General features: G+C 45.9%; 1 protein-coding gene across 6 annotated transcripts in view; it reads left to right on the top strand.

Moving 5' to 3' along the window:
* Positions 1-16,807, top strand: part of SFMBT1 (Scm like with four mbt domains 1) — a 169,711-nt gene extending 152,904 nt beyond the window's left edge. For 4 of the 6 annotated variants that reach the window (XM_006025869.3, XM_006025870.3, XM_014520970.2 and 1 more), the window contains 3 exons: positions 1,113-1,358; positions 3,432-3,560; positions 14,951-16,807. In XM_006025869.3, coding sequence (XP_006025931.1) covers positions 1,113-1,358; positions 3,432-3,560; positions 14,951-15,091 — 516 coding nt within the window. In that variant the 3' untranslated portion in view covers positions 15,092-16,807. Of the gene's footprint in view, positions 1-1,112; positions 1,359-3,431; positions 3,561-4,727; positions 4,857-8,066; positions 8,802-14,950 lie in introns of those variants that run through there. The other 2 variants (XM_014520968.2, XM_014520969.2) reach the window with 2 other exon arrangements.
* The last annotated feature ends 5,245 nt before the right edge of the window (positions 16,808-22,052 follow it).

The following is a 22,052-nucleotide window of genomic DNA, read 5'->3' as shown; positions in this document are numbered from 1 at the left end:
GGAAAGAGGCGTGGGGGAGGGTAAGGGCATGGGGGATGGGACAAAATAGAGGCCCCCATGGTGAGGGAGGGAGTGGGGCAGGGGCTGGGACTGGGGGCGCTGCCCAGCCCAGGCAGTGAATTGGACCCAGGGCTGGGAGCAAGACAGAGCTGTGGGTACCTCATCCAGGTGCTGGGTGGGGTAGAGACGAAAGGCAGCTAGCTCCTCAAGGGGAGACATGGAGGGGCATGTGCCCCTCCAGATGTATATGTGTGTGTGTGTGTGTGTGGGGCAGATGCAGGCTGCTAACTGTGGGCTTGGGGCTCTCCGCCATGCTGCTTTTGCCCCAGGTATCCCACGCTGGCCATGTGCCTTCTGCCTGCCTGGCAGCAGTGGGGGTGGTGAGTTGTGCCTCCCACTGCCAGGCGGGCAGGGGGTGCATGGCTTGTGCAAGGTCCCCAGGGCACAGGCAGCAAGGCAGAGAGCCCCAAGCCTACAGCAGGCAGCCTGCATCCACCTTTGCCCTGCTCAGCTTGGCTCCAGTTAAAAACATCCCCACACTTTAAAATGGTGGTGGTGGCACTTAAACTAAAGCTCATTCGACAAACTTTAATTCAAGTGCCCCCACCACCATTTTTAAGTGCCAGGACACTGATCCCCTGAATGAGCTGCCCATGGTTTTGTCCTGCTCCCTGCCCTGGCCCGTATTTCCATTCACCACCCTGGTTGGGTAGCACCACCAGCCCCAACCCCTGCCCCACTCCCTCCCTCACTGTGGGAGCCTTGATCTGCCCCCCCCATACCCCTTTTCTCCCCCATGTCCCTTCCCCTCCACAGACTCACCTGCAAGGAGCTGCTCTCCATGCTGCCTGGCTATGTTCCTGTAAAATCAGTTAGCAGATCAATATTGGCCAATATTGGCTATCAGTATTGGCCAAGAAAATCGTTGTCGGTGCACTTCTAATGACTGTACGTGTTCTTAAATCAGTTTTGGAATATGACTGCATAGCAGGCTACCAGCTCCTTTAAACCTGTGTGGCTGGACAGTTACTTTTAGGAGATAAAAATCCATCATAGTATGCTGGTGCCAGATTTCCCACTTCAACTTTCATCTGTCTTTTCTTCCCTTTCAGGGCAGTGCAGGAGAGGAAGATGATGACCAGGATGAGGTAGATGAAGAGTCCTTGAGTGAGGATAGCACCTCTGAGCAGCAAGATGAACTGCTTGAAGAATCGGAAGCGTCTGAGAAAAAATCTGTGTCCTCCTCTCCCACTCAGAGTGAACTGTCCCACTCTCTGGCTCAAGATCAAGACAAACAGAAAAGGAGGCTCCGAACCTTTTCCTTCTCTGATGATGAAAATAAACCCCCTTCACCAAATGTATGTTCTAAAAGTAAAAAATTCCTTACCCCTTCTTAGGGCTTTGTCCCTGTCAGCTGCAGGAAGGGGGCAATGTTGCTAAATCAGATCTTTCTTCAAGCTGGCAGTTTGTCTTGAATTTTGCCTCTTGTCCTTATTAAAATTTACCTTTTAATTTCCGGTTTATAGCAGGAGCACATCTGCAGTGGTCCCAGTGCTACATGGAAAAGTTGACATTCTGTGTATTATGCAGAGAAGGGATAGCAGCAATGCCAGCTCTAGTGAGAGTTAAATAGTAGACATAACAAACATACTAGAGCACTGGTGCTCCACCTTTTTCCCCACAGCAGGCAGCATGGGCAGTGCCAGATCCAACCATGGGCCAGATAGTGATTCTAGTCCAGTGCCTGGGGCCAGTACAGTGGGCAACATCCGACTATGCAAGGGGGCGGGGGAGAACCACCTGACCTGAGCCCCGCCATGCAGAGGGGAAAGGGGGCTTCACCCAGCCCTGGGGGGAAGGAGGAGGGATGTGACCTGGCTGGGTGGGGGTGAAGGGGACATAGCTCAGCCCCATGGGGGTAGGGGCATGGCTTAGCCACAACCCAGCTGTGTGTTGGGGGGAAGGGGATGTGATATGGCCCCAACCCAGCCCCACTGGAGGGAAAATGGGATGTGGCTTAGGAAAAGGGGACCTGGCTTAGCCTTGTGGAGCAGGGGAAAAGGGATGTGGTTCAGCACCATGGGGGAAAGGGGACATGGCCTGCCCCAACCCAGGCCCATTGAGTAAAAGGGGGCATGGCCTAGCCTCATGGGGGAAGGGGCCATGGCCCAGCCCTGAAGGAAAAGAGGGTGCAGCCTGGCTCTGACCGAGTGTGCAGGGCTTGGGAATTTTGTGGGAAGAGGATGGCTACCACTCTCCCACCACTAAATTTCCTAACCTGTGGGGAGACTCGCGGGCCAGATCTGATAGCTCTGCAGGCTGCATTTGGCTTGTGGGTTGGAGGTTGAGCATCCCTGTGCTAGAGGATTGTGCATCTCCAGAAATTGCTATGAAAATGACTACAAACTTTGGGAGTATGTTTAAAATAAAGCCCACTACTCTGATGATGTGACAAGGAGTCACTTTACAACTGCACAAATGCAACACACTAGATCATCTAAAATGCAGTCTGCACTGAATCTTCTGTATAAATTAAAACTTCTGTTTTTGAAGTCAATGCATTTAATTATAATTGTGTTAATTTGAATCTTTTGATTGTACCAGCACCCATTTAAAACGTGGGGGAAAAGGATAAATTCTTCACATTGCCTAAAACAGGGGTTTTCAACCTTTTTTGGTTGGTGTACCCCAGCGGCTGGTCGACAGGCAGGGAGTCCCCCAGCCGGTAGACGAGCAGAGGGGGAGGGGGTCACCCAGCTGCCAATCATTGAGTGGGGGGTGGGGGAGAGTGGTTTGCCACCGCATACCCCCTGGGCCTTCCAAAGTACCCCTGGTTGACAACCCCTGGCCTAAAACATTGTCACTTACGCTCTTCAGGGTTTCACTCCCATCTCCAACATGTACTGAAAAGCAAGGTATACTTGAACTCAGATTGATACCAAACCTTAATAGTGATCTCATCATTTCATATATAAGTGCAATTAGACATCAAATCTGACTGCCAGGTAGTCTATTAATTTGGAAAATGTTATGGCCATCTTAGCTTTTTGTGAAATATCAATAGGTAGGAAGACTTCTGCATCTGAATGGAAAAGATGTAATTACTTGGCCACACAAAATGTTCAAGCTCTACTATTTTTGGGAATCAAAGAGCAGAGCTAGTCAGCAAAACCCTTACCGATAAAAAGCCTGTGGGCCAGGTGGCCCATCCCCTAGCCATGGCCCACACCCTGCCTGTTGGCAGGGAATATGGCCTGCCAGCTCATTTGAGTTTGACACCCTGCTCTAGGCCACATTGACTGTGGAATTCAGAGTTATCTTAGGAATGTTATTTATTATTTCTTGCTACGTTGTTTATTTTTATTATTTGTGAACTGGGCATTTTTAATGTAACAATTTAACGCTTTGGTGTTCGGGGGGTGTTGTATTAGGAAATAAAGACTGAAGTTGCAGAAAAGCTGCAGCTGGACAGTAATCCTCTGGAATGGAGTGTGGCTGATGTCGTGCGATTCCTCAAATCTACAGATTGTGCCCCATTAGCCAGAATTTTCCTGGATCAGGTATAGTACATGTTTTGAAAGATTTAACTTGTTGCTTCATTCTGAACAACTGTTGATTAATTGGACACATTACATCAGATTTAATTATTAATACTTCAGTGGTTGGCTGGTTTTTAGCCAAACTATGGTGCTTCCTGTTTCTTAAATTTATTGTGGAATAAATGCATTTTATCATCTACCATTTTTTTGCAGGTTTTGCTATTAAAATTCACAAACTGAATAGGGAGAAACGATATCTAGCAGCTAGAAATAGTTCGCAATGAATTCAGCAGAGTATTATTAGAAAGAGATAATTGCTGTTCTCATCCAAATTGCACTTCAAAAACTAAATGGTTTTCAAATGTAGACATAGACAGATGTAATGTTTCTAGCACTTTCAAGTATTTTAAAAGTGCCATAGAATGGGCAGGAACAAATGATGCATGACACTGATACTATAAATTGGCCCAAGGCATATAAAAATGTTCCTGTTTCATCAAGGGTCAACTACAAAGTGCTTCAGATTACATTTGTTCTCCAAATTAGAATGTGGTATGGAATTGGTGAGTTGGAAGGGATCAAGTTATTCCAGGTGCGGGGAACCTGACTTATGGAATGGGAGGAGGTAATTCAGCAAGGATATTTATGGCTTCTTGAGCAAGTACTGTGACTGAATCCCAGCTCCACTGCCCTGAGGTCACCAGCCTTGCCCTGCATATGACCTGCCTTTTTAAAGCTTGGTACAAAGGCTGCTGCCATTATCTTCTGGACTTCAACCCCAGAAACTCCACTTCCTAAGTGCAAGATGCTCAAACACCTGCTCAACCACCACATGAACAAATGACCTGCACTAAAAAATGTCTGCATCTGTGAACTACTCGACAAATTGTAGGCAAGTGAGGGCATGGACCTTCTCTCTGGAATGAGGAGAACATCCAGCAGTCCTTCAGGGGTGAGTCATTGGGCCCAGGCTATGTACGAATGGATCACAGCAGAAGTGGCAGCTCATAAGCATAACCAATACACCCCAAGGCAAAGGTTTTGAAGACGCAGCATAAGAGAGCCTGTGATTCTACCATGTTTCAGGTCCTTGTCAGATGACATACATATACAATGAGGAGCTGTTGTGCATGCTAGCTAGTAATGACTCCATTGAGCCCTGCTTCATTATCAACTCTGTTGACCTAGAGCCATGTAATGACAGTGATGATATGGACCTGGGACCAAAGCAGGAGATATACCTGCCGTCATCCTCTCAGTGCACAGAGACCAACTGCTTGAAGGGAATGCCTGCATGGCCAGACACTGAACCCACTGGTGAGTAGTAGCAACACTCCAGTAGCATCACTAAGACCTGTCCTTCATCTCGAAAATGCTACAGGCACCCTGCTCCATGATTTGTGCAAGGTCTGAGGGAGTGGAAGAACAAATGTCCACTGGTATTTAGTATCTAACGATTTTGTGTGGGGTGTTGTTAGGGATCTTTAGGACAGCAGAGGGTAACCAGAACCTATTGTGATCTTACCTGGAGTCAGGGTGCCCATGGGGTGCCCATTAGGGGTGTGCAAAATGAGCCATATTCAATTCAGATTCAGCCCGAATTGGGGGACAGTGATTCGATTAATTGATTCAGATCACTGTCCCGATTTTGATTTGGCCAAATAGGAATCTGAAGATTCGATGCTGATTTGGAGAATCAGCGATTCGGCCATAGACACAGCTTTAAATGCTTTTTCTACATACTTCGAAGTACCAGGCATGGCTCTTAAATGCTGAGATGGTACAGTAGATGGAGAGTCCCATAGGAGTGTGGGGTCCCCCCCGCGTGCTCAATGGCAGACCCGGAAGTGGACCCCAGGTGCCCCCCCCTCAGACCCAGGAGGCACTAGTCTCCAAGCCAGGGGGGGGGTCCCCTGCGTGCTCCACAGTGGACCCAAAAGTGGACTGGAATTGCTTCTGGTTCACTTCTGGGTCCGCCACTAAGCACACTGGGGATCCCCCGCCATGCTCCTTTGGGACGCTCCGTCTGCCCCAACATGGCAGCCTTCACAACCCACGCTGGGACCTTGAGGTATGTGGAAAAAACATTTAAAGCTGTGTCTATGTCTGAATCATCGAATCTCCCTGAATCGATTCAGAGGGTTCTGATTCGATTCAGAGAGGTTAAAGGGTCTCCCGATTCGATTTGGATTCAGAGATTCAGCTGCCAAATCAAATCAGCGACAGATGCTTCTCACAGCCCTCGTGCCCATTCATGCATTGTGGGAGTGAGAAGGGGGCGTACTATGGGGAGAACAGTGGGGAACACTCTTGAAAATTCTTCTAGGGCTATTAGGAGCCTGTTGAAGGATTCTCAGTCAACTGGTAGGTGATTCAGTTAGTGCAGAAATGTATACTAAGATATAATTACATTGCCCCCACCCGAGTCTCCCTTCCAGGTAGGGTACCAGACAGCTCAGCACTCCCTTCCCACAACTGGTAGCTGTGCTACCTGGGCCCCCACATTACCCATTGTCTAAGGTTGACCCCAACAGGGTAGGAGCCAGACATACCTGGGCTCTGTTTGTACTGCTTGCCCCATCTGTTACTTCAGTACTGGCCAAACAACTCCCAAGCATCCTTCTCTTACATATCTTTCACCTCCTCCCTACAGGTCATTTGCCAGCAGGACTGCCCCTATACACCATTTTAAAATCCCGTCAATCCTCTGTCTGGGGGTGCCCATGCCCTGAAAGTATGTTCAGTCTCATTTTTAATCTCTGTCTGACAGAACCATCACAAATCCTCTCTCCCAACACCCATTGCCTGCAACCCCCTCTTCACATCTTCACTGACCAAAGGAATGCTGTCAAAATGATAGAATCCCTAACCTTCAACTGTCTCTCCCCATCCAGCAACCCAAGGCCCTAGAGAATCTGAAAGCATACCTGGGAAAGGAATCCAGGCCAAAAGACCAAAGACCTTAGCCAAAAAATAGTTTGTACCTACTGCTGCAGGGAAGCAGAAGCCAAGCAGCCAGGCTTAAGGGAGACAAGGCATTTGTTAATGTGGGTGCTCACTCAAGAGGCCATAAGTAATCCTACTGAACTTGCCCTTCCCCATGTCAGGTTTTTCTGCAATTTGACCTCTTCCATAAATTAGAACTGTAGAAATCACAAACAGCCACACAGGAAAACTAGCAGAAAATGTCCCCTTCTGTCCTGGCCAATTCTACAGACAGTTGCAGGCTACTTTAAGGAAGGGAGGCAACAATGGACCTGGATGCATTACAGTTTTATAGCACACAGCTGAAGCCAGTGGGATGTCTATTCAATCATTAGAATCATAGGAAAATGTAGTTCAACTTATCTAGTCCAGCCCTCTGTTCAAGCGTGGATCATTCCTGCCTAAACCATTCCAAAAAATGTTTGTCTAACCTACTTTTGAACTTCCAAGGATAGAGATTTCATAGCCTCTCCAAGTAATAGAGCTCTGCTTCCCCACTCTTTTATGACCCCACTCCCACTCTGCATGCTGGATCTAGTGCCAGAAGTGCTTGTTCCAGCCAGTCTGGGAGTACATCACGTGTTGTACCTGCTCCTGCCCAATTGGGACATAAGCCACATGTGATGCCCACTCTAGCGGGTCTGTAGATGCTGCATACAGTGCAGGTCCTAGACCAGCTGGAGTGATTGCTGCATGCAATGCAGTCCCAATCTGGCCAGAGCAGGTGCTGGATCCAGCATGTGGGGGAAGAGTCCCAGACTAGCCTCAAGTGGGGCTAGCACTGGGGACTGGATGATGTGGCTGTATCTTTAACACCACTCCTGTAGAGCAACCAAGAGTATAGCCATTGTAATGTGCTGCACCCTTACAGGAGGCAAGATCAGGAAGCAATACTGCCTTGTCCATTGTTAGGATACTGTAAACTGCAGAGTGTTGCTATGTCTGTCTGCTATTGTCTGGCACTTAAAACAGAGAGGAGGGTCATAGTTTCATAGTAGCTAGGGTCAGGAGGGACCTGAACAGATCATCTAGCCTGACCCCCTGCCACAGGCAGGAATGAATGCTGGGTTCACAAGACCCCAGACAGGTGATTGTCCAACCTCCTCTTAAATATGCCCAAGGTAGGGGCGAGGACCACTTCCCTGGGAAGTTGGTTCCAGATTTTGGCCACCCTAACTGTAAAATATTGCCTTCTGAAGGGTCACATCAGCAAAACTCAGGGTGACCTGCAAACTGAGGAGATAGGAAAATTGGAGTTTAGAGACCTACCATAACCACCCATGTAATTTACATGGAAGAGTCCTGCAGCAGCCCAAGGAAGGAGCACCTTTTCCAGAAGGCCCTGCGTCCTGTGGTCACCCAAAGTAGCCCATGTACTCAGGGTATCACAGATGGACAGCAGGAGCCTAGGGGTTAGCGTATGATCTTGGAATCGTACAGTAAATGTGAAGAGGCCCCAGAAATTGAAAGCAAGAACTTTTTTTTTGTTGACATCATCAAATCACACAAGCTTAACAACTCTTTGTTTGTTTGTCGTTACAGGGTCAGCACTTGCACCCACAGATGTTCCTACAGGTGTAGAAGATAGAGAGTACCCAACCCATGTTCTGTTTTGCTGTCCATGCCCAGGCCTATTCTCCACAGTACTCTTTACTGGCCATGGGATAGCAGCACCAATCACAAGCTCAGGCCTACCCACCTTTAGCATCAGTCAGAGCTTCCCACTGAAGTGCCAACACCCCATTCAGCTATCCCTGTGATGTACCTTTTTGTCATAAACAGCTTCTGCCCTCTCATCCAAGTCTTCCAGTTCCAGACCCTTCTTTTTATTCCCAAACTTCCCCTGCCATCTCAGCCATACTGAGATAAGTCCCCCTCCCCTCTCTCTCAGTCAATCCTGCCAAACTGTAGAACCCCAGAGCCCCTTCCACAGCATGGAAAGGAGCTTTGAGTCACTGCCTTTCCCAGAGGAACAGCACCCTTGATCTTACAGGCCTCGAGTAGTTCTCAGGGAATAGCACCATGGAGTAGGATCATAAGCCCCTTTGATTCCATCATTTGATGGAGAAGCATGTTGACCTGTCACTCTATCCTACTGCACCTTTTCCTCTCCACAGGAACATAATTTGCCAGTTTGGTAGGGCAGGGTACCTTTTGGATTATGTTCAGGGAGCACACCTGAACTTTCCTTCCCTGACTTCCTTTTCCCAGGTAACATACAAGTCCCCAGAAACTTCACCCCCAGTTTGAAAAGTAGTTTGTTTCAAGAGTGCAGCACACTGCTTCAATGTTTAAGATGTTCAATAAACAGTTCTTTTAGATTAAAAATAAAGGAGTTGTCCTTTGAATTATCTGGGTTTTCCACAGTTATGCCTACCTTCCACTCCTACTTCTAGCAGTGACAAGCTTTGATCACAAAGGCCTTCCCTCATGAGAACACTGACAATTATAATACTTATGACTTAGCTTCTGGGACCCTGTACTGGCTGGCAAGCCTCTGGGCCTTCACTGCCCTGGCCTCTGAGAGAGACTTGTTCCTGACCTCACAGATGTTGTGCAGCATACAGTCCAAAATAAGAACTGCTCACTGGTATCCAGGTGCATCCCCAGCATCCTCCACCATGCCCTGAGGCACCCAAAAGCACTTTCCACATTAATCCGGTAGTTGCTCAGCAAGTAGTTGAAAAAGCTGCTTCTTTGACAGAGTATTTTTACAACTGCAGACTCTCAGGGAACAGCCTCTGCTGTTAGGGAGGAGCAGAGTTCCATTGGTGGAGGAAGACAGGCCAGGCCTCACCAAGGTGGGAAGGATTGAGACTACTACCACCAAGAAGAAGCAATGGGTGGTGGTGGTTGGAGACTCCCTTCTGTGGGAGACGGAGGTAGCCATCTGCTGACCTAACCTGTTGTCTCAGGAGGTCTGCTGCTTGCCCAGAGCCCAGATCTGAGATGTCATGGAGGGACTACTGAGGCTCATCCAGCTATCTGTCTACTACCCCATTCTGCTTATCCATGTGGGCATGAAAGATATTGCCAGGGGAGACCCTGAGCATATCAAAAGTGACTACAGGGCTCTGGGTGCAAGACTGAGCAGGTTTGGGGCTCAGGTTGTGTTCTTGTTAATCGTTCCAGTCAAGGAAAAGGGCCTGGGCCAGAGCAGGAGCATCCTGCAGATCAACACCTGGCTGTGCAGGTGGTGTTGCCAGCAGGGCTTTGGCTTCTTTGACCACGGGATGTTCTTCCAAGAAAAATTGCTGGGAAGCGATGAGATACAACTGACAAAGAGAGGGAAGATCGTCTTCAGAGGCAAGCTTTCTTCAAACAGCTAGTGGAAATTTCCTGATCACAGGCCCTGGTTCTTATGGGGGACTTCAATCACCCTGACATCTGCTGGGAGGGCAATACAGCAGTGCACAGGCAATCCAGGAAGATTTTGGAGATTGTTGGGGACACCTTCCTGGTGCAAATGCTGGAGTGGCCAACTAGGGGCCGTGTTCTTCTTGACCTGCTGCTCACAAACAGGGAAGAATTGGTGAGGAATGTAGCAGTGGATGGCAACTTGGGCAGCAGTGACTGTGAGTTGATAGAGTTCAGGTTCCTGAGGAAAGGAAAGATGGAGAGCAGCAGAGTAAGGACACTGGACTTCAGAAATGCAAGCTTCAAACTCACTCAGAGAACTCAGGGGCAGGATCCCCTGGGAAACCAGATGGAGGGGGAAAGGAGTCCAGGAGAGCTGGCTATACTTTAAGGAAGCCTTACTGAGAGTGCAGGAACAAGCCATGCCAATGCGCAGGAAAACTAGCAGGTATGGCAGAAAACCAGTTTGGCTTAGCAAGGAATTCTTCAGTAAACTAAATTACAAGAAGGCAGCTTATAAGAAGTGGAAACTTGAAGAAATAACTAGGGAAGAATATAAGAGCATTGCTCAGGCATGCAGGGACGAAGTTAGGAAGGCTAGCTGCAACTCCAATTGCACTTTAGCAAGGGATATGAAGGGTAACAAGAAGGGTTTCTACAAGTATGTTGGTAGCAAGAGGAGGATCAGGGAAAGTATGAGTCCTTTACTGAATGGGGGAGGCAACCTTGTGACAGGATGCAGAAAAGGCTGAAGTGCTCAATGCCTTTTTTGTCTCCGTCTTCACAGGCAAGATCAGTTTCCAGACTACTGCACTGGGGAGTACAGTTTGGGGAGAAGGTGAACATCCCTCAGTATTGAAAGAACAGGTTAGGGACTACTTAGAAAAGGTGGATAGGTACAAGTCCATGGGGCTAGATGGGATGTACCTGAGGGTGCTGAGGGAGTTGGCTGATATGATTGCAGAGCCATTGGCCATCATCTTTGAAAACTCATGGCGATCAGGAGAGGTCCTGGATAATTGGAAAAGGGAAAACATAGTTCCCATACTTAAGAAAGGGAAAATGGAGGGTCCAGGGAACTACAGAACAGTCAGCCTCACCTCAGATCCTGAAAAAATCAGGGAGCAGATCCTCAAAGAATCCATTTCTAAGCACTTAGAGGAGAAAAGGGACATTAGGAACAGTCAGCATGGATTCACCAAGGGCAAGTCATGCCTGACCAACCTGATTGCCTTCTATGACGAGGTGACTGGCTCTGTTGATAACGGAAGACCGGAAGAATAAGTGGGCATCCCGAGGCCAGTCTAGACATTGGCCCTCTCAGCTGTCTAGGGTTAACCGCCCACCTGCCTCGCCTACCACACTTTTGATGTCTCATTATGTTGTTCCCAGGCAGGAGGCTGCCCATTTAATTACCCTGATGTCAAGGGGCATATATACAGCTCCAAACCTTCCCTCATGCCATGTCCCATGCCTCATAGCTGGCATCCGTATCTAGCGTTACACCCCGGTCCCTTAGCTTGCCCCCCACCACCCAGCCTAAACCTACCTAGCCTCACCCAGCCTATCACACTCCGGTCCCTTAGCTGGAGTTCATCTAGTCCTACACCCTGCTTAGAGGAGAAACACCACTGTCTAAATCATCTCATCCCAGTATTTGTCTAACCTGCACTTAAAATGTTCCACTGATGTTCCACAATCTCTTCAAGTAATTTTTTCCAGTGTTTAACCATTCTCCATAGCTAGAAAGTTCTAATATCCAACCTGAATCTCTCATTGACCATGGCTACTTGTTGTCCCCTGTGGATAGAGAATAATTGATCATCATCCTTGCTTAGGTACATAGGGAGCAGGAGAAGGACAAATGGGAATGTGGGGCCATTGCTCAACAACTCAGGAGAGCTGATTACCAGTACCCATTTATATTATAGTGCTTACCTCCTTGCAGAGGGGCCAGGCAGGTGGGAGCCTGAGCCTGCATTTATCTTCTCACATCTCACTTATCTCCTCACACTTCATGGCACCCAGTGTAATTAGGGCAGGGTGACCAAAGCAGCCACCCTCAGTGCTGCAGCTGCGTGGGGCAGAGCTGGGGGAAAGAGAGGGGAAGAAACCCCACTTGCAACCCTGCCCTGGCCACCTGATTCCCCAAAACTTACCAGGTGTCTGGTCCTGGCACGGGATCAGAAGAGCCGGGACAGTGTCTCTGCTTATCCTCGGCAGAGTGGGGATGAGTTGCAGAGCCAGAAGCCAGTGCCAGAGACAACCACCGGCTCAAGCAGGCAGTTCTGCTGGGGGTGTGACTGGATCCTTAGATGCCTCCCAGGTGAGGCAGGAGCCAGCTGATCAGGAGCCATTCTCCCTTATAGTGGGAGAGAGGAGCTCCAGTTGTGCGGCTCAGACAGCAGGTGATTTGTCCTGGGAACTGGCCAGAAGCCTCAAAAGCTTCCAGGAAGCAAGACCCAGCAGTAAGCTGATGAGAGAGCACATCAGACAGTGGACAGGTGAGGAGCAGCTTGTCTGCTCATCTTTCTTTGTATTGATAACAAATGGACTCTTGGGGAATACCAGCCAAATTGGGCGCTTTCAGCCATGACGCTGGGTGCAGCTTTAACTGTGACTGATTATGACCCAGAGGTATGAGGCAGGAGTTGTAGGAGTGTTGGGGGTTGCTCATCCCAAGGTGGAGCACTTTACATGTTTCAACATTGAACTTCATCAGATTCCGATCCACCCAATTTGCTAGCCTGTCTACATCTGCCTGTATCTGTAGCCTATCTTCAAGTGTAACCATGCTTCCCCATAACTTGGTGTCAGCCATGAACTTGGCCAGTGAGCTCTTCACACCCACATTGAAATCAGTAATAAAGATGTTGAAAAGTACTGGACCAAGCACTGACTCCTGTGGGATGCTGATGCCCACTTCTCACCAGGATGACACAGATCCATTCACTACGACTCTCTGGGTCCTATCCTGCAGCCAGTTTCACACCCACCTGACGGTCTCAGAATTAAACCCACAACCCTCCAATTTTCTCATGAGGACATTGTGGGATACTAGATCAAAGGCCTTTTGGAAGTCAAGGTATACAATATCAACCTGCTGTCCTGTGTCCAGGTGGCGAGTTACCTGGTCATAGAAGGAGATGAGGTTGGTAAGGCAAGACCTGCCCAGGATAAAGTCATGCTGGCTGTCATTCAGAATCTTACCTTCTGCATGCTTATTTCAGATAGACTCCTTGATGGACTTTTCTAGGATTTTTCTTAGGATGGAAGTTAGGCTGACTGGCCTATAGTTACCCAGGTCCTCCCTTTTGCCCTTCTTGTGGGTGGGCACAACATTGGCCCTCTTCCAGTCCTCAGAGACTTCTCTAGAGTGCCACAAGTTATGGAAGAGTTTTGCATGGGGCTCTGCAATGACTTCGGCCAGCTCCTTCAGCACTCTTGGATGAAGATCATCCAGTCCCACTGACTTGTATATGTCTAATTTTTTTAATTGGTCATACACCAATTCTACAGCAATAGTAGGAAGGCGATTATTCCTACCGTGCTCATCGTGTATTCTACCTAGCATTGTTTTCCCCTTGGTCCAGTGAAAGACCAAGGCAAAGTAGTCATTCAGGAGTTCAGCTTTCTCCTGGGTGCTGGTAACCAGCTCTCCTGAGCTGCTGAGCAATGGCCCTACACTCCCATTTGTTTTCCTCCTGTTCCCTGTGTACCTAAAGAAGGACTTCTTGTTGTCCTTGATTCCTGTTGCTAATTGAAGTTCGGTTGTCACTTTAGCCTTTCTTATCTGTTCCCTGCAACTGCGGGCCATCTAGGTTCCCTCTTTCTTCTACGACTTCCACTTTCTGCCTCTACCCTTGGCCAGGTGGCTTAGATGACTCAGGACCCTAAATGGTGCAAGTGCTGTGCAGCAGTGGAAAGAGGGGGTGTGTGCCACACTGTGTGACCCCCAACTATTTAGAAGTTGGGCAGTCCTGGGCTAGAGTTAGGACAGGGCCTTGCAACACTTTGCTTCACAAAAGCCTGGAGAGCAAGGAAACAGTAGGCATCCATTCTGTGATCCTTCTGGGAGTACAAACACATGAAATGACCAATCCTTATGAGATGAAAACATAACAGTTGCCTGCATGTCAGATACTGATTAGGCTCTACCTCCGTCACTTGACTGTCCTCAGAAGCCACTTAGGGATTGTGGCTGAGAAAAGTACTGGGATTTCCACTCACCAGTCTCTCAGCAATGCAACAGCATTAGTTTCAGCCCTTTGAAGGGCATGTCTTTATTGTACTGAAGCGCTTCATATGCATGTCTGTCCATGCTCTATGATACAGTTTACTTTCAGTAGTCACTTGCATTAATTCTTCAAAATACAAGGCTTGCACATCTAGAATTTTTATATTATTGAGCATCTCTCAGTTGTACTGATGTCCAAGTGAGGAGGCATATTTTTGATAATGAATTTTATTAAAGAAAAATTATAATTTTATCTTTAAGAGTATCACAATACAAAAATGAAAACCCTTTTAATATGTTTTTTCTATGGCACCTATGGTAGAAATGTATGCTTTAAAAAGTCTTTCCTATCAAATTCCTAATTCCTCAAGTTGCTAGTCTCCTGGATGGTGAAAGCAAGTGTGCGTTAATATCATAACATGAAAAAAAAATAGAATTACAAAGATGTTCTTGAACGTGTAGTTTGGCTTGCAGAACATTTTATTGTGGTTTGATACATGAGAAGAAAAGAAACTTGTTTAATTCTCTGAGTACAAAAAGAATTTTGCAAAGCTTGAAATTAGGAAATATATTTAAATTGAATACACGTACTATGTATTCAATACAAATGGTATTGTGGAGTCCTATTCTTTACCCACGTACAGGGTGGAACCCTATTTCAAGGTGACATTTTGAAAAATTAGAGGGATTGTTTTTTACCTAAATGGAATAATATAAGTGAAAGCCAGGTAGAAAATAATGAGCTGAAACTAAAGGAAGCTAAAATATAAGGCATAGTGGGAGTAAGCATGCAACTAATTCTGCCTTGTTGATTTTGTTTGTTTCTTGACAGGAAATAGATGGTCAAGCACTCCTTCTGCTCACCTTGCCCACTGTTCAGGAGTGCATGGACCTGAAACTTGGGCCAGCCATTAAACTTTGTCATCATATTGAAAGAGTTAAATTTGCCTTTTATCAGCAGTTTGCTAACTGAGGGGCAACCAAGTCACAGTGGAAATTAGCACAACTCAAGCAACATACTCTTTCCTTTCTGGCAGAGAAAGCCAAAAGGGGTTAAACTGAGATGCCAGTTCTGGTGACCTACAAACTTCTGTCAGCCACAGTTTTGTGCTTTTGAAGGAAAGAAGAGCCCACCTGGAACAAAAGGCCAGTGCAAACTGAGCTTCCTGCTTGGGAGCATGATCATTCCCGCCTGCCTCCCTCCAGCCTGTTAGTTCTTTTTTAACTTTTTAAAGTAATTTTTAAATGTGGTTACAGAAAAGTTTCCAATGGCGAGGAACATTTCAAGAGTTCTGATGATGCAGAATTGAAAAAGAAGAAGTTGAAGTTGTGTTGAAACTGCAGGCTACTGGTAGACATCTTTTTTTTTATTTCTGACTATTCACAGAAGAATGCCTTCTCCATTTCCTGTCTGGGAAGAACGAAAGAACATTTTCTCTATTGTAGCACTGATTTTGGAATGTCCTCTTTGCACATCAGTACTTCTAATGCCTTTTTTAAAAACTAAAATAGCTCATTATCAGGACAGTGATGTCGCCACATGGTTCTAAATGCACAGGATTGCAAGTGTGTGTGTGTGTGTGTGTGTGTGTGTGTGTGTGTGTGTTCTCCCTACCTCTGTAGCTTAAGTGGTGATTTGGAATAGGGAGAGAGTGATTCTTTGGGAAATTCATTGACAGCTGCAGTTCTATAGACCTTAAAAGGGCAAAACAATATCAGCACAGAGTTCTGATCTCCCAGGTAAGCTCTGTTCTAAAGCCTTGGCAAAGAACTGTGTAGACTTATTTGGCATTTCAGGAGCATCATCTTTTTTGTAAAAAGAGGTTGGAAAATGCAGTGTGTTAATACTTTTTCTCTGGTGGACAGGCCATAGGACAGAAGATGGAAGAGGAAGATGCTGCTTTATCTCCATTTCCTGTACCTTGACTGTTGGATAAAATCGTTGATCCTCCCTTTTTAAAATATGGGTGAAATCTCTCTTCTCTCTTTCTATGCATATCAAGCAGCTATAGAATCATCTGGAAGGCTGCTGTTTTCCTGTCCCCACTTCATGAATGACAGGGCTGTACATATAAAAGTGGAAACTGCAATTTATAGTTCAGCCCCACCAGCATTAGCCGTAGTAAAAGCCGTAGTGGGAACACACCTCAGGTAAACTTTAATATTAAATTAGTGCACCATAGTTGAGCATGGGCAGGAGGCATTTTTCTCATGTCTACACCAGTTTCCACTAATGGAACTACACTACTGGAGAACTGCTGATTATAATTTCTTAGTGTAAATCAGTCCTGAATAGAATCCAGATTGTCACAATACAGAATCCTGCTTAACCCTTTGCCAACGAGCCAAGCTAACCTCACTGTCTGTTTCAAATTTGGTGTAGTTATTTTAAGCCTTGAACCCACTTGGGTTTCAGATTCTATGCATTGATCAACCTCTGTTTGAGTTTACACATGCATTTGAAGAACTGTGGCTGAGGCTTTATATACAGCTCGGAAACCAGAACACATCACCCCCATTCTTTCCTGTCCTCAAATGAATGTATGTATAAGGCCCCCAACATACAAAAGACATTTTAAGTAAGATGATAGTACTTAGCTTCCTGCCGGTGTGTGCTTGAGGAAGTGGTGCTGGAAAAACATTTCCTGGCTTCCAACTGTGCGGGCCGCCTCCCGATCCCATCCATGTCGCCATGTGCGAGCCGGGAGCGATATGCGGACCCGTCTTTGCGCACGCGGGCTGTGGCCAGCAGCCCGGGCACGCGGGGTCAGAGGAGACCGTGCGGCAGCAAGGCACGCACGGGCTAGAATTAGTCACAGATGTGTAGTGGTTGATTCAAAGATTATTTACTTACACCCAAGATGGTCGCCGTGTAGGCTGGACAGTTTCCAGGTTCAGCTCTGCTTAAATCCTTGTTGGAGGACTACGACAAATTCGGTTCTTGGGCCCCGGAGTTGTTAAGGCTCCGCGGGTTCGGCAATTTCTTTCCCACAGAGTTGTCGAAGCTCCGTGGGTTTGATTCGGCTCTCTGGCCCTGGAGTTGTTAAAGCTCCGTGGGTTTGGGTCTTGAGTATATAGGATAGGGATACGTCTAGGATTGTGCTCGGCAACGGGGAGAGGCCAGAGGCTGTTTAGACCTCTGTTGCCTTCTTAAGAAATGCGTTGGGTCCATAAGGATCTGCAGCGCTTAGAGATCTTCACGCTCTCCCTCTCGAACTCCAATTGCTCTCTCTCCAACTTGGGCGGAAACCACCCAAGCTCTTTATATGGCTAGCAAGCCAATTGCTAGCCGCCACGTGTGCATAATTTAACACAAGCCAATAATGGGGCTCGAATTAAAATACAAATGGCGGGAACTCCTTTGCACTGTGCATTTCTGAGATGCAAAAGAAATGCACCATGCAAAGAAAGCTACAAATTGGCGGGAAAATTCTCCGTTGCACCGGAGTTCTTCTGTGTACCAGAGAACTCCACCGTGCAAAGAAGCTGCAATTTAGCGGGAACACAATTTAGCAGTGCCGAAGCACACACAAAACAAAAACTCACAACTTTGGGTTGTGACACCAACATTTGCAGTACGTAGTCTGGCCATAGAAGCAATTCAGGTTCCACACAAGTCTACTGGTTGATTCATGCAGTATCTCTGGGACCAAACTTCTGGGTTCCATTAGGAAATGCCTTGCAAATTTAAAATGGTAGGTTTTACCTAGTTTTAGTGTCCACTCCTGGTTTATTCTTAATAGTAAGAAGGGGATAAATACAGCAAAGCTACCCACATGGTGAATAACTCTTAAGTAGAGAGGGCTTTTTTTGCTGCATGTCCCTTAAAATAGCTCAGTAAAGACAAAAAAATATTTGGAGAAATGGTAAATTCCAAAAAATTCTTCTCCCCCTCAAAATGGAATGCTACATGCAAGACTGACTATTTACCAGTTAGTATCCTTCAGGCAAATGATGTATGTGTAAGGATGAAACATATACACTCTGTCAAGCTTCAGCCAGCTAGGCTGAAAACATTATTATTGAAATCTTGACCTAACTTTCTCCCGATACATACCCAGTAATAAATATTTCTGCTCTCCCAAATTTTTCCTAGGTCACGTGCTCACACTCCTTTCCCCAGTATCTGCTAACTGGCAAGCCTGGGAGTCTGAAATACACTATGGAAAGGCATGGTTGCTGACTTATTACCAGCATTTTGCCTTGAAATTGAACAGTTGTCAAATATTTCTGGGACCCTCATTCAATTACAAGAAAAGCTGACTCTAAACTGAAGTGACAGGTCTGGAGACAAGAATTTTGCATATTTCTTCTGATGAAAAATAAGCATCTTTAGGTAAAGGCCAGCAAGGAAAAAAAGCTAAACATAAAGAGAGTTTTTAATGACCTTCTTAACATAAAGTTTAAGTTTTTGTTTTACAATAAACATTTCATACTCCCATTTGTCATTGTGAGTAAACAGTCAGCTGCTTCAGAGGTCAGTGAGGTAGATACTGGTCTCCTTTGGGTGTATTGTAGGGTGCTTTCTACTGCCTTACCTTAGAAGGCATTGGCAGCATGATCCCAATGGGATCTATTTTTTTTCAGATTTTCGAAAGGGATATTTTCCATTATTTGTACCAAGTTTTTATGCTGTACACGGATGGGTACCTGTACACTTCATTTTGGGGGGAAATGCATTCTGTCTTTGTTGCTGGATTAAAAAGGGAGAATTGGGGATTATCCTTAGGTGTAATCTTTTTACTTGATTCTGTTTATATCTGCACAGAAAGGAAAAATTTGGCTGAGGCTATATCTGTTGATCTTGTACTGACAACTTACACTAGGCTCACATGCTATTTAAATGCCTCTGTTTCTTGAGAATGAATTTTAAGTACCTTGATGGGTGAATCTTGGCATTAGTTTAACCATGTCCCCACTAGAAGTTGATATGGCACTGCCCCTGCATTTTGGTTTCAGGTTTTATAGTGTATCTACATACCATAAGAACTGGGGGAGGGGTAAAAGAGGGCAAGAGGGTTTCACATGCATCTAGATAACCTTCCATGCAGTAAAATGAACTCCTTACTAGGTACCATTTTTTATATTTACAAAAAGAGAAGGATATCTGTTGAACTTGTACTGACAATTTATACTAGGCTCACATGCTATTTAAATTATTTAGCTGACCTGTTCAGGGACAAATGATTGTCTTCCTCTTCCCTTCATTTATCTCTTTATAAACTTGAACGACAACATTATACAGTCTGAATTGCACATCATAACTAAAGCCCCCCTCTGTGCTTTACATTTATGCCACAATTCATTAATGTGTTAATCATGGCACAAATAGGAAGGGTGCACCCAATTGTAGGCACTATAAAATGGGGAACAAGCCATAAAAATATTCGATGTTTGTATGATGTCAGCAATCAGCTGACCATTGATCCTGGGGCCCACACTGCACTGGACTTTGGAAGGTCCCAAGATTGACAATCAGCTGATTAATGGCCCCATCCAGACACTGGGTGTTGTGGTTTCATAGTTTCATAGTAGCTAGGGTCAGGAGGGACCTGATCAGATCATCTAGCCTGACCCCCTGCCACAGGCAGGAATGATTGTTGGGGTCACAAGAACTGGTGCTGGGGAGAACCAAAGAATTTCCCTCACCAAGGACTTTAAGCACTGGCCTGGGCAGCCCAGCCAGAGTTGCCTGAGGGGAGTGAGTGGAGGCTTCCAGCAGGTAGAGACTTTGGCTTCCCTTACCGGAGACTTTAAACTCTGCATCAGACAGCTCTGGGCAGGCTCCCCAGCTCAGGGGAACAGAGCCTCTGTTCCCCACATCAGGCAAGCCCCACCAGAACTTCCAGGTGAAGAGTTCTGAAAAATCAGCTGACTGTCTGTTTCGCCCTAGACAGCCTTGAGTCTCAAACTTGGGGCTGTCTGAGCCAGGGCCAACAATCAGCTGAATATCTGTCCTGACAGCCCTGGATGACCCGGACCTGGGACTGGCTGGGTTTGTGACCAACAATCAGCTCATTGTCAACCCCACAAGTGAGCACTGAGCTTTCAGTTCGCCAGTGCGAAGAGAGCCTGGTCTCTCCCAGCAGTGGCAAGTAGTGATGGCACTATTAGGATCTGACCCCTGATCCCAAAAGCATGCCCCCTGCCATGCACGTGTGCTATAGCAGGAGGCACAATTGTTGGGATAAGGGATCAAATTCCATCACACCATTAAATGAACACATACTTAGCTGCATTTTAGTGCACACATTTAGCTATATTTAGCCTTATTGAACATCATTTCTTTAGTGGGCATTGATATGGTATTTTCTACATCAGAAATGAATGAACCAATAGGAGAGAGGTTCTTGGTCTCCACAAATTTGCATCTACATGAAAAGTTGACATGTCCCAACCATTTACCCATTTCAAGAAAATCTTGCCACATACTCTACAGAATGGGCAGAGATGAAGGGAAAGGTAACTTTCCAAAAAGAGAGGTGCAGGACTGATCTCACTGAAGTAGCACTACTTACTTTTCTTCTGATACTAGAAATGTGAACATAAAAATATGAAAATATTATGGATGTGAATGTAAAAATAGCTGGTTGGAGGACAGAGCCACATAAACCTGGGGATGGTACAGAAGGACAGGGAGCTTGTCAACCTCTGTGGGATTGATGGAGAAATTTTGGAATGGTTTCTAGACTTGACTTTGGTCACAATTTTAACTGTTCTGTCTTGGTGGTAGGCTTTCAAATGATGCTTTGAAGAAGGGAGGCTTGGTCAGGTGCCTACACCACAGCAATATAAATATATGCTATTTGCTAGTTTAAGCACTCAGTTTTTTCATATTACGTACCAAGATTTTTTACATTAATAGCAGAAGACTAGCCATGAGATTTTGACAGCAGCTAAATAAAATGAACAAACCTGAGACTTCAGCGTGGGTAGGAAATGGATGCCTTTGCTCCTCATCCACATGTTTTACTTTGGGCAAAGCAACAAGCAAATATGTTGAAAAAGAGAAGTCTGGGTTGAGGTATCCTTACCATAAGGCCAAAACTATAATAGTCCTATTCCTAATTCCTCCATCCTAACCAATCATACAGCATAACTGCAAGATAGTTACTGCCAGCTGTTATTTCAGAATACCTAAAATAAGCACAAAGTATGTCTGTCTAAAGTTTTTAAAAATATAGGCCAGAAACTGAATTTCAAAAGGATGTGCTGAGGCCTTCTTTAGAAGTATTATCTGACTTGTTCCCCAAATCATACTAATAGCTTTGTTTTCAAAAGCAGCCTTATAGGTGAAGAGAGTGAGGTTTGGATACCGAATACAGTGCAAGCTGCTTTATTTTCATGACTCCTTTTAAATTGTATCTGAAATCTAAAAAGCAAAAACAAGAGTCTGCATGCTCAGTAAAGGTTAAATCTATCATGGTGTTGAAGTACACCATACAAAACAGATGGAATTGTGATCAGCAGATACTTGTTCTATTTAATCTAAGACCAGTCAGCAGGTCTCACTAGCAAAATTCAGAGACAGGATCTAACTAATATACCATAAGCAGAGACATCTGTTGCAGTCTATGGTTCTACTGAACTATGGTTACAGAGCCTCTGAAAGTCTTCAGCATTGTAGAGCATCTGGAAAACAGGCAGCCCAGTCTGAGTAGTGCAGGAGGGGTGAGTCTTGGTCAAGTTAGATGAATTGTTCAAGTCCATGTTAAAGTTTTCAAGTCCATGTGACTTTCAGAAGTCACTTAGCAACAGTTTCCAAGAAGCAGAATGGAAAAGTACTTTCAATATTTTTCTGGGGTGTCATTTTCTTCTTCCCTGCTCTTTCATTTGTTTTTACTTCTGTTAACACCTATATAGACAATCAGTGGCCTGCTGGAAGATCTGAACCTGGCTAAAACAAGCACCATGTGTAGGCTTCCTTCTTGTAC

Source organism: Alligator sinensis, unplaced genomic scaffold (genome assembly GCF_000455745.1).
Source record: "Alligator sinensis unplaced genomic scaffold, ASM45574v1 scaffold78_1, whole genome shotgun sequence".
Taxonomy (NCBI): domain Eukaryota; kingdom Metazoa; phylum Chordata; order Crocodylia; family Alligatoridae; genus Alligator; species Alligator sinensis.
The sequence above is the reverse complement of the archived record's forward strand: the minus strand, read 5'-3'. Positions and strand labels throughout refer to the sequence as shown.